Source organism: Mobula hypostoma, chromosome 2 (assembly GCF_963921235.1).
Source record: "Mobula hypostoma chromosome 2, sMobHyp1.1, whole genome shotgun sequence".
Taxonomy (NCBI): domain Eukaryota; kingdom Metazoa; phylum Chordata; class Chondrichthyes; order Myliobatiformes; family Myliobatidae; genus Mobula; species Mobula hypostoma.
In genome coordinates this window covers 183,202,741-183,216,285 of record NC_086098.1, presented here as the reverse complement: position 1 = coordinate 183,216,285, position 13,545 = coordinate 183,202,741, and the positions used below count along the sequence as shown (strand labels likewise).

Genomic DNA, 13,545 nt, shown 5'->3' with positions numbered 1-13,545 from the left:
CAGGGCTGATTCATTTCCCTTTCAATCCCAATCTCCTGCCTTCTCCCCCTAACCTTTCATCACCCTGACTTATCAAGAATCTATCAACCTCTGCCTTACATACACTCAATGACCTGGCTTCCACAGTTGCTTGTAGCAACGAATTCCACAAACTCACCACCTCTGGCTAAAGAAATTTCTCCTCAATTCCATTCTAAATGGACATCCCTCGATTCTGAATTTGTGCCCAGTAGTCCTAGACTCCCCCGCCAAAGGAAACATCCTCTGCACATCCACTCTATTAGGGCCTTTCAATATTTGATAGGTTTCAGTGAGATTCCCCCCATTCTTCTAAATTCCAGTGACACAGGCCCAGAGCCATCAAACACTCCTCATATGACAAGCCTTTCAATCCCAGAATCATTTTCGTGAACCTCATTTTGAGCCTTCTCCAATGTCAGCACATCCTTTATTAGACAAGGGGCCCAAAACTGCTCACAATACTCCGAATGATGTTTCACCATGCCTTATAAAACGTTAACATTACCTTCTTCTTTTTATATTTTAGTTCTCTCAAAAGAACTCATCCATTTTAAACACGAGATTCTGCAGATGCTGGAAATCCGCAGTGACAGACACAAAATGTTGGAGGAACTTAGTAGGTCAGGCAGCATCTATGGAGAGGAGTAAAGAGTCGATGATTTGAACTGAGGCCTTTTATCAGGACCTGATGAAGGGTTGTGGCCGGAAACATTGCTTCTTTATTCATCTTCATTTTCAGTTTGAATTAAGAAGTTTATTTTGACCTTCTAAATAAAAGATCTGTAAAATATTCTTATCTCAACTTTGTAAAAAAATGTTCCCTAGTCCAATTTAAAGCAATGCAAGGGAAGTAAAACAGACATAAGACAAAACTATACATCTTTTCAGTGCACTTTTCAAAACAAGTACCAAATATCTTGCTAATGAAACAGTTTGATAGAATCTAACTTTTCTATCTTGGCCATTTGGACAAAAAGACTCCAGTCCTCTATTAGATGAACTATCCCACATGAAATATGTCACATTCTAATTCTGAGTGCCGTCAAGCCTGCTGTATCAAATCATCTTCATTCACCATTTCTTTGACTGCGTCTCGTAAAGCCACAAAGATTACTAACGTAAGAGGTATGCGTCAGGGATGTTTTCCTCACAGGGCACTCAAAGTGGTCTGCACACTTAAAGGGAATCCTTTATCCTCATCTGACTTTGGTATATCAGAGCATGTTTGATCACAAGGAAGATATAGATGAAGAAAGCTATTCAAAAGTATTATTTTCTTTTTTTAAAGAGTAAGACCCAGTAGTAACTCAAGCTCTATGCCGTCCAACGTTTTATAAAGGATTACAATGTTTTTCCTTCAGCATACTTCCCAGATGTGTGTTCTACATATTCTACATAAAAAAGCAAGGGTATGATGATCATTACTCACATAGCACTTTCAGTATTAGGGGCAGTTTGGAGCCCCTTATCGAAGAGAGGGTCCAGAGGAGGTTCATGGGACTGATCTCTGGAATGCAAGGGTTAACGCTTCAGCAGTGTTTGACAACAATCTTGATGGAGTTTAGAAGAATGAGCAGGGATCTCACTGAAACCTATCAAATATTTAAAGGCCTTGATTAGAGTGAATGTGGGGAAGATGTTTCCAATGACTATCAAACTCTGCTTTAAATATACCCAATAAATTGAGTCTAGGACCAGAGGGCCCAGCTTCAGAATACAAATAGAGATGAAGAGGAATTCCTTTAGCCAGAGGGTGGTGATTCTGTGGAATTGGTTGCCACAGAAGCCAAGCTATTGGGTATATTTAAAGCGGAGGTTGATAGGTTCTTGATTAGTAAGGGCATCAAAGGTTATGAAGGCAGGAGAATGGGGTTGAGAGGGATAACAAATCAGCCATGATTTGACTCAATGGGCTAATTTTTCTCCTATGTCTTGTGGTCACGGCAGTGTAGGAAATAGTTTGTCTAACTCAAACAGCAAACATCTACAAACAGTTAACAAAGTGGTAATCAGATGGGTGACACAGTGCTGAATATTGCTGTCTTGTAAACTCTAGGGACTTTCTTCTGTACTGAGTTCATTTTCCCTGAGTTTCCCTGGGGTGCTTCAAATTCCTCTGACATCTCAAAGACTGGTTGGTACATTAATATGCTGCTGTAAATTGCCACTCAAGTTGTTGGGTATCAGAAAGGTTCAAAGGGCAGTTGATGGCAATATGTGAGAGTGAGGATATGTTACAGGGTGCAGGGAAATAAAGAGGGGACTGGCTGGAAATATTGGGTTTCAGTGTTACTATAAGCATTAAGTAAATCTGCTTTAGTGACATTGAGGGAACAAACATTTGGGAGGACCATGGGACAATGTCAAAGTCAAAGTTGAGTTGACAGTCACATGCAAGAGTACGTGTATGAAATATTTGCTTGCAGTAGCAATGCAGGCACTTTGCATAAGATGAGCAGTATTCACAAAAATATACTGTAAATTAAACATAAGTTATTTTTTATAAAAAAGAACATAATTAGGACAAAATAAAATTATTGTTGTGTAAAGTGGTCATACTTCTGTTACATTGAGTAATAATTAGGAACATTCACCTTGGTTCAAGAACCAAATAGTTGAAGGGAAGTAGCTATAACTCATCCTGTAGTTTTGGACTTTGGGCTTCTGTACCTCCTGCCTAATAGTAACTGAAAGAAGATGCCATGGCTTGGATAGTGAACTTCCATGGGAGGATGGACAAAAACTTGGTCTGAGTGATAAGCTTTCAGACACCTAGATTGCCTATAACTAATTTGGCAACTGGCCTTCGAGTCAGGTTTAGAGTAATTTTGAGTTATTATTTTACCACCCCTGGATAACCTACTTTCAGGGCAATAAATCATTGCCTTCTCTCATATCTCTGAGCTGAGGCCCAGTTTTGTTCCTCTTCTCTGAACCACATTCAACACTGCAATGACTCAGTCATCAGAACTACTCACAGTGTGGCCAACCACAATGAAACTTAAGCATCAATTTGACTATTACACCACTGCCCTATTGTGGTGGAGAATTTTATTTCACATATTAGCTGTTGGTCCCATTTATTAGATATGCATATCCATAGAAACCATTACATCACCTACAATATCACCCACGATTATCACCATACATGGAATAATTATCACAAGTACATGCTGCGTTCCAGTTATCAGCAATAAAATTCATGCCTTTATCATTTTTATAATTTATCTAATTTATCTATTTTTACTTCACTATTTTAACTTATTTACCTATTTTACCTCATTTACCTCATTTTTGCTTTCTTATTCCACTCCTTACTTAATTTAATTCTTTTAATATCATATTGTAATTTATAGTTTTTTACTGTATTGCATTGTACTGTTGCTGCAAAACAACAAATTTCACGACATATGTCAGTGATGTTAAACTTGACTCTGATTCTGTTTTGGCTTTGCATTTTGAAATCCAGATCTGTTCTAATTTGGCAACACCTATAAGTATGACAAGCGTGAAATGGGAATAGTAATTGTAAGCACATTTACCATGTTCAGATGGTGCACCAATGCATTTAAAGCTGCCGAGAGCACAAAACATTAACTGACCATTGTAGATATTATTATGCTTTAGTTTCAAAAGTTTTAGCACCATTATGACCCATCTTTAAAGTCATAAAAGACATTAAACATACCAACCTGCCAGAACTGTTGATATCATCAATTTTAATGAAAGCAGTTGGCAGGCATGGTTCTTCAACAGAAGAATATTCTGTGTTATGGACTTTGCATTTCTGTTTAATACCATGGATTTCCTTTTTGAGAGCATCGGGGTGAACGAGTAAAAAGATCACACAGTAATTTAGTTCCTTTGACAGACAAAGACAAAGGTTCTCATAGAATCCTGCATTTTTGACAGAATTGATCTTTCTATTCAAAATTACTATGGAATTATATGATATGGTGTCACACAAAGTTTGACAGTTGTGGAAATTTATGTAATAAAGGCACCAAGCACACAATAAGCAACACACACAAGATGCTGGATGAACTCGATAGGTCAGACAGCATCCATGTAGGGGAATAAACAGTCGACATTTTGGGCCGAGACCCTTCATCTGTCATGGTCCTGATGAAAGGTCTTGGTTTGAAGCATCAATTGTTTATTCCCCTCCGTAGATAATACCTTCTTTGCTGAGTTCCTCAAGTATTTTGGGTGAATTGCTCAAGATTTCCAGCATCTCTCGTGTTTACATAATGAACAAATAACAAGTAACAAGGTGCAAGGGAACTTTAGCTTCTTCCTCCCCTCCCTCCACCTTCTTACTGTGACTTCTCCCCTTCCTTTCCAGACCTGATGAAGGGTCTGGGCCCGAAATGTCGACTGTTTACTCTTTTCCACAGATGCTGCCTGGCCTGCTGAGTTTCTCCAGCATTTTGTGTGTGTTGCTTTATATTCATAGGACTATACAATTCAGCATACACAGTGATTCCATGATCTGTTAAAATGTTGCTTCATTCTGGTTTCCACACAGTTTTCTATTTAAATAAATGATAAGTAAGGATAATTAAAATTTCAACTTACAGTCAGACATGTGATGAAAGATGGAGACATTAAACAGAAACAATTTTACAAAGCACCTACGAGAGCATTTGTTAAAATGATCCATCATTTGATTTATGTAGTGATTAGTGAATTTGGCTTTCTGCAGAAGCAAAGATGTAGTGTTAATTTGACAAGTGTTTATAATAATTTGGTATGTTTTGGAATACATATGGTTTTATTTTCCGTTTTAGTTCACATTTAGAAATGGACATATTCACAATGACAACATTTGTGTTGTCGGAAGTAGTAACATTGCAGCCATGTTACCAAAGTGTAATCAGCACACATCCACTCAACGGCCACTTTATTAGGTACACATGTACACCTGCTTTTGACGCAAATATCTAATCAGCCAATCATGTGGCAATCATAAAGAACATGCAGACATGGCCAAGAGGTTCAGTTGCTGTTCAGACAAAACATCAGAAAGAGGAAGAAATGAGATCTAAGTGACTTTGATTGTGGAATGATTGTCTCTGCCAGACGACGTATCTCAGAAAGTGCTGATCTCCTGGGATTTTCACACACAGCAGTCTCTAGAGTTTACAGATAGTGGTGCGATTAAACAAAAAGCACCTAAGGAAGCAGCATGTCTGCAGGCAAAAACACCTTGTTAAAGAGAGAGGTCAAGGAGAATGGGCAGACTGGTTCAAGCTGACAGGAAGGCGACAGGAACTCAGATAATCTCACATTACAACAGTGGGGTGCAGAAGAGCATCTCTGAATGCACAACACATCAAACCTTAAAGTGGATGGGCTACAGCAGCAGAAGACCACAATCATACACTCGATAGCCACTTTATTAGGTATAGGGAGTATTTATTAAAAGTAACCACTGAGAATATGCAGTAGCACGAGAAATGTGAACTGAGAAGGCAGGAGGGATGGATCTATGATGGCGATTGACAGCGACTCCTCTGAGGTCATCTGTGGAAAAAGCTTAATTTCTACCTTTAATGTCTCTTTTTTCCCTTTTCAAGGTTGATGGGGTTCTGTTGAAGACCCTGTCATAATGCTACACTCAAACTTCGGTTCTTTGTGGTGATGCGACCCACTCCTGGGGTTTATCGACCGGCCATTTTTCAATATCTCAAGGACACGGCCTAGAAGACGAGCATGCGTTCCATGTTCCAAGGCTTTGCAGCCTGGCGGACAAGCCGATTCTATGTTGCGGGATAAAACGGAACTTTGGGAGCAGCGGATCAGCTGCTGGGAGCTCCGTACTAATCGCGCGCTCTCTCTCTCTCATTGGTGGGGGAGAGTTTGTTGCCAATTCTCAAGACAGAGAACTCAAAAAAACAGTGATGTGGCAGACTTTAACACCATAAATCAGTGCATTGTTTGTCTTTATTGGTCTCCCCTCTTGCTGTGAAGGGGTGATACCTATGCGTCCCTTTAATAGGCAAAGAGAGAGCCTGTGGTATGTCGAATTGTCAGGTGAACAATTAGTTTTTGTTTTTCTGTAGGTCACGGTCTTTCTTGGGGTCTTTGCTATTGCTTGCCTGGTGGGTGGAAGGTGCTGATGTTTTTTTTGCTGAAGTAGGAGGGAGAGGGGGCGGGTCATTGCTTTGTTGCTGCTTGTGTGTGGGAAGCGGGTGTAAGGGGGTTTGGGGGTTCTAACGTTTTTACTGTCACTCATTCTTTGGGGCACTCCTCTGTTTTCGTGGATACCTGAGAAGAATGCCAGAGCTTGGAACAGGCTGTTCTGAGAGGCTGGTGTCACCTTGTAAGTGACGAGGACTGCCCAAGGAGCTAACTGAGCATATCCAGAATCATAGAAACATAGAAAATAGGTGCAGGAGTAGGCCATTCGGCCCTTCGAGCCTGCACCGCCATTTATTATGATCATGGCTGATCATCCAACTCAGAACCCTGCACCAGCCTTCCCTCCATACCCCCTGATCCCCGTAGCCACAAGGGCCATATCTAACTCCCTCTTAAATATAGCCAATGAACTGGCCTCAACTGTTTCCTGTGGCAGAGAATTCCACAGATTCACCACTCTCTGTGTGAAGAAGTTTTTCCTAATCTCGGTCCTAAAAGGCTTCCCCTTTATCCTCAAACTGTGACCCCTCGTTCTGGACTTCCCCAACATCGGGAACAACCTTCCTGCATCTAGCCTGTCCAATCCCTTTAGGATTTTATACATTTCAATCAGATCCCCCCTCAATCTTCTAAATTCCAACGAGTACAAGCCCAGTTCATCTAGTCTTTCTTCATATGAAAGTCCTGCCATCCCAGGAATCAATCTGGTGAACCTTCTTTGTACTCCCTCTATGGCAAGGATGTCTTTCCTCAGATTAGGGGACCAAAACTGCACACAATATTCCAGGTGTGGTCTCACCAAGGCCTTGTACAACTGCAGTAGTACCTCCCTGCTCCTGTACTCGAATCCTCTCGCTATAAATGCCAGCATACCATTCGCCTTTTTCACCGCCTGCTGTACCTGCATGCCCACTTTCAATGACTGGTGTATAATGACACCCAGGTCTCGTTGCACCTCCCCTTTTCCTAATCGGCCACCATTCAGATAATAATCTGTTTTCCTATTTTTGCCACCAAAGTGGATAACTTCACATTTATCCACATTAAATTGCATCTGCCATGAATTTGCCCACTCACCCAACCTATCCAAGTCACACTGCGTCCTCTTAGCATCCTCCTCACAGCTAACACTGCCACCCAGCTTCGTGTCATCCGCAAACTTGGAGATGCTGCATTTAATTCCCTCATCCAAGTCATTAATATATATTGTAAACAACTGGGGTCCCAGTACTGAGCCTTGCGGTACCCCACTAGTCACTGCCTGCCATTCTGAAAAGGTCCCGTTTATTCCCACTCTTTGCTTCCTGTCTGCTAACCAATTCTCTATCCACATCAATACCTTACCCCCAATACCATGTGCTTTAAGCTTGCACACTAATCTCCTGTGTGGGACCTTGTCAAAAGCCTTTTGAAAATCCAAATATACCACATCCACTGGTTCTCCCCGATCCACTCTACTAGTTACATCCTCAAAAAATTCTATGAGATTCGTCAGACATGATTTTCCTTTCACAAATCCATGCTGACTTTGTCCGATGATTTCACCGCTTTCCAAATGTGCTGTTATCACATCTTTGATAACTGACTCCAGCAGTTTCCCCACCACCGACGTTAGGCTAACCGGTCTATAATTCCCCGGTTTCTCTCTCCCTCCTTTTTTAAAAAGTGGGGTTACATTAGCCACCCTCCAATCTTCAGGAACTAGTCCAGAATCTAACGAGTTTTGAAAAATCATCACTAATGCATCCACTATTTCTTGGGCTACTTCCTTAAGCACTCTGGGATGCAGACCATCTAGCCCTGGGGATTTATCTGCCTTTAATCCCTTCAATTTACCTAACACCACTTCCCTACTAACATGTATTTCGCTCAGTTCCTCCATCTCACTGGACCCTCTGTCCCCTACTATTTCTGGAAGATTATTTATGTCCTCCTTAGTGAAGACAGAACCAAAGAATCGGAATCATGTTCATTATCACTGGCATATGACGTGAAATTTGTTAACACATCATCCTCCATAGCTTCCGCCATTTCCAAAGGAATCCCACCACTAAACATAACTTTATCTCCTGCCGCCTCTCCACTTTCCGCAGGGATCACTCCCTCCGCGATGCCCTCATCCATTCAGCCCTCCCTGCTAATCGCCCTCCTGACACTTATCCTTGCAAGTGGCTTAAGTGCTACACCTGCCCATATTCCTCTTCCCTCACTTCCACCCAGGGTTGCAAACAGTCCTTCCAGCTGAAGCAACACTTCACCTGTGAATCTGCTGTTATCATCTATTGTGTCCAGTGCTCCCAATGCGTCCTCCTCTACATTGGTGAGGCCCGTCGTAAATTGGAGGACCGTTTCACTGAGCCTCTCGCTCCATCTGCCCACACTTGAAGATCATGCCTTCTGCTAAAAAGGTCTCAAGCTCTGCAATCCTTTTTAAGTAATTCTCCCTCTCTCTCTTTAAGTAATTCCTGAAAGCATGGTTGATAAACTAACCTCCTTTTGGCTTGGTGTGAATTATTGTCTGATTACATGCCAAGGAACATTTTGGTGCATTAAAGGTACTTTATAACTGCAAGCTTTGTTATTGTTCATTGCTATATAAAACCCCGGAAGCACCTGTTTTCCACAAGCAATGGATATGATCTCCAAGAGACTGGTGAGCAGGGAGCTATTGCAATTTTTAAATGCTGTAATCCAATTATCTGCAAAGGCATTAATCTTTAGAATGGAAATATAACCAGGAAGAATTTAACACTTCCAGAACTTTTGGGAGTCCAACAATTCCAAGCACTGAAACACTTCCATTCGCAAGTAGCCTCAATCAGGATCCTTAATTTTCTGAGCTTGTACTCAAGTGCTCTATTCTCCAGCTGGCAACCTTGCACAGAGGTTACACATTAAATGTCAAATCACTATGATTCACCTTGAATCCTCTCTCCTGCCCCATATATCATTAATCCTTTCACACCAGATGCCTTTGACATTCTATTTCCTGTGTTTCCCCTAGTTACAAAGGAACATGCCAAGATGTATTAAGAACATTAGTTGTATGCACCACAAGAACTTTAGATTGCTTTTTTCCAAAAGTTCAAAGTTCAAAGAAAATTTATTATCAAAATACTGACATGTCACCACATACGAACCTGAGATTCATTTTCTTGCAGGCATGCTCAATAAGTTCAATACCCATAATAGAATCAATGAAAGACCACTCCAACAGGATGGACAATCAGTAGGCAAAAAACAACAAACTGTGCCAATACAAACAGAAAGAGAAAATAATAAATAAACAAACAAACAAACAAACAATAAATATTGAGAACATGAGATGAAGAGTCCTTGAAAGTGAGATTATAGGTTGTGGAAACAGTTCAGAGATGGAGCGAGTGAAGTTGAGTGAAGTTGAGTGAAGTTGTCCCCTCTGGTTCAAGAGCCTGATGGTTGAGAGGCAATAACTGTTCCTGAACCTGGTGGAGTGAGTCCTGAGGCTCCTGTACTTTCTTCCAGATGCCAGCAGCCAGAAGAAAGATGATGGATGCTACTTTCCTGCAACAACACTTGATATAGATGTGATCAGTGGTGGGGAGGGCTTTACCCATGATGGACTGGGCCATATCCAATACTTTATGCCCTTTTCTTTCAGCTGCAGGGAGTAGGGTTCTTTGACAATATAAGGGTAGAAACTCAAAGTCTTTTCCCACAGTAGTGCTACCAAAAGCAAGAGGGCAGAATTAAGTTAAGAGGAAGGAGATTTTAGGGGAAAGATTTTTTACACAGAGAATAGTTGACATCTGGAACTCTGCAACTCATGTTCTCAATAGTATTTATTGCATATTTATTATTATTATTATATTGTATTAGCACAGTTTGTTTTTGCACATTAGTTGTTTGTCAGTCTTTGTGTGTAGTTTTTCATTGATGCTATTGTGTTCCTTTGCATCTACTGTGAATGCCCACAAGAAATTGAATCTCAAGGTGGTATGATAATAAATACAACTTGAACTTTGAGCTCACTGTCAGAGGAGGTGCTGGAGTCAAAGACAGTCACTACGTTTAAGAGACATTTCAATGGGCATGAGAGGGTGGACACACTTGGACTGTTTTCTCTGGAGTGGTGGAAGCTGAGGGGAGATCTGATAGAGGTTTATAAGATTATTACAGGCATAGATAGAGTAGACAGGGAGTATCTGTTTCCCAGGGTTGAAACGTCTAATACCAAAGGGTGAGAGAGTGGATGTGAGGGGTAAGTTTTTTTTACCCAGAGAGTGTTGGATGTCTGGAATGCACTGCCTGGTGTGGTGGTAGAGGCTTTTAAGAGGTGTTTAGATAGGCACAAGAATATGAGGAACATTGAGGGATACAGACAATGTGTAGGTTGGAGGAATTAGTTTTTGAGTATTTTTGATTTACTTTTTTAGCTAGTTTGGCACAACATTCTGTTCCCGTGCTGTACTGTTCGATATTCTATGTTGTTCAAGGCATAGAAGGATACAGATTTAATTCTAGCAAATGGGACTGGTTCACAGTTAAGCAAAGAAAAGCCAGCATGGACTTGATGGGCCGAATAGCCCGTGTCTGTGCTGAACAACTCTATGATTCTAAAAATATGGGGGGGGGGGAAGGAGGGAGAGAGAGAGAGAAGAGAGAGAGAGAAGAGAGAGAAGAGAGAGAAGAGAGAGAGAGAGAGAGAGAGAGAGAGAGAGAGAGAGAGAGAGAGAGAGAGAGATAGAGAGATAGATAGATAGATAGATAGATAGATATATTGATTGATTGCGATTGCAGCGCTCTCCTGTTGAATCCAAGGTATACTTCCATTGTGATCGTGGGCGAGGGGAGGGAAGGAGGACGGTGATTGATGCATCATCACTTGATTAGGTGGCCCTGCCCCGGCGGAGCCGCTTGCTGGGAGCGCGGCTCACTCACATTCTCCCTCGAGCAACAGCAATGAGAGTAGTCAGGGTTCAGTGAGCCATCTTCGGGGGAAAGATGGCGAGGGGCACGGGAGTCACGGCCCTCCTTGTAAATCTCTACTGCTTCGTAAGGTTAATTCCGGCGCAAGAGGTTCTCACCTATGCTCACGGTGTGAATGGTTTCAGTCTGCACCCGCCTTACTTTAATCTGGCCGAGGGAACACAAATCACAGCCACGGCCACTTGTGGAGAGGATGAAAATGAGCGGCCGGTCGAGGATCTGTATTGCAAACTGGTTGGCGGGCCAGTATCCGGCGACCCCAGCCAGACTATCCAGGTACAGTGAATAACCTCCCTCGCTTGTTCTAGGTGGGAGATTTTGCCCCTAATCAAACTGTTCTCTGCACTCTGCTGTATTGGATCAGGCAGAGTGTTTGTATTACTATTTAAACCCCGTTTCTTGTGTTCGTGTGTTTACCAAAGTTCAAATGTTACTGCATCAGTCCGGTGTTTAATAGTTTTTATCTCCCAAGGCAAACACCAGCAGCGCCAATATACACGCTGAGTATTAGCTGGGTGTACTCGGCCGGTGGAGAAGATTGGCTGGCTTGCAGGTACACGGGGAATCGGAAACTTCTACTTTATAGGCTTCCCAGGCGGCAGGTTGTTCTGAGTAAAGGGTCCCGCATACCACATTTGCAGCGGTGAAGTAGACTGGATGTAACCCGAGCATTATCCATGTAAAACTGTTTAACTTCGGTCTATCTTCTTAAACCCACGCTGCGGTCAGATTGTTGACTCTTGTTCTGCGCTCTGAAGAAATGCAAAGCACGTTCTCCTAAAAAGTTGATGCAAATCTCTGTTTCAGTTGCTGTTTCAGTCCGCCGTGACCGTAAATCTGCCGTTGAGGGAGCGGGAGAGAGAGCGCGAAAAACATTGCCTCCCGTTTAGTTTCAGATTTTAAGTGACATGGGATTGGAGGACCATTCGGCCCACGCTGTGTGTGCTGGCAATCCGCCCTCCCCCAGTACAGTCCGTTGACATCAAACAACTAGTTGCCCTGTTCTTCGAGGATGAGTATTCTAACTCCACTGCGAATAATTTTTGAATTTTTGATCTGGATCATTAATAGGGAATATTGTTATACCCCCCCCTTCCCCTTCTGCAGGTTTCCATTTTTTTAAAAAAGGTTGGTGTTAGATTTCATTGAATGTTTGGCCAGTCCAGAATCTCTCCCTGCCTTTACTCGACATTGTTTCGACGACTCTAACAGGCTTGTGCAGGTTGTACGCAATCTATTGCTCGCTTGTCTCCCGGCTGCCAAGTTTGTTTGTCTTTCATGAAAGTTTGTCTTTAATTAAGCTCTCGGCTGCTGTGATCACGGGTTTATGGTGTTGTTTGATGCGCTCAATTTTAATCACATTATAACTGGTAATAGGTTTAGGATCTGGTCGCGTTTAAAACGGGTTAAAGGCAGACTGAAGCGCTTTTTGGTTTTGTTTAGAGTTGGGCAAGGCAAAAAAAAATACACACTTCGAGCAATCCGCCAGTACTATTGCCCTGAATTATTTCCGTCAGGTGCCTGTTCAATTCCAGATCATATCTAGGCATTGTAAAATTAAGGACTTCTCGCATTCCCCTTATATATTTTGTTCATCACTTAGAGATTTTGACAGGTACATGGACAGGAAAAAATCAGGATCAGTTTTAATTTCACCGGCATATGTCGTGAAATTTGTTAACTTAGCGGCTTCAGTAGAATTCAATACATGATGAATATAGGAGAAAACAAAATGACAATAAGTGTATGTATATTAAATAGTTAAATTAAAATCATTCATAGGCATCCGTTAGTCTCGTGAGACCATGGGTTTGTGCCTTGGAGGGTTTCCAGGGTGCAGGCCTGGGCAAGGTTGTATGGTAGACCGGCAATTGCCCATGCTGCAAGTCTCCCCTCTCCACGCCACCAATGTTGTCCAAGGGAAGGGCACTAGGGCCGATACAGCTTGGCACTGGTGGTGCAAAAACAAATTTTAAAAAGTAGGGAGGTAGTGTTCATGAGTTCAATGCCAATGATACAAGCAAACCTCGGGCCAGTGTGACTAACTCCGGTAGGCACCATGGTCGCCATGGAGAAGTTGGGCCGAAAAGCCATACAGCGTGGAAAGAGGCCCTATGACTTTATGAACCCATCACAGAGGAGCAGGAACCATCAACTAACGGAATCAATTTGCCTTCTGAAACTGCTCACTATCTAGCACCCCTCCAGTAAATCTTTCAATGCTTGCCCCAGGGAGAACATCTCCTCCCCCATTCTAATCATTCATATAAAATCCCGCCTTGCTTATTAATTGTGCTGAGGAAAGAATGAGAACAGGCAGTTGGGTGACTGGGTCCATTCAACAACATTAAACTTCTACACTTCAAATGAGTCAAGGGTTAATCAAATTTAATTATGTTTTTAAATGCAGGT

The 13,545-nt window shown here is 42.0% G+C and overlaps 1 protein-coding gene across 1 annotated transcript in view; it reads left to right on the top strand.

Annotated features, from left to right (window-relative positions):
• Positions 1 to 11,073: 11,073 nt before the first annotated feature.
• lama5 (laminin, alpha 5) overlaps positions 11,074 to 13,545 on the top strand; it is a 377,869-nt gene continuing 375,397 nt past the window's right edge. Inside the window, exon 1 of the mRNA XM_063041218.1 lies at positions 11,074 to 11,409. Within this exon, the coding sequence (XP_062897288.1) occupies positions 11,149 to 11,409 (261 nt within the window). The 5' untranslated portion in view covers positions 11,074 to 11,148. The remainder of the gene's footprint in view (positions 11,410 to 13,545) is intronic.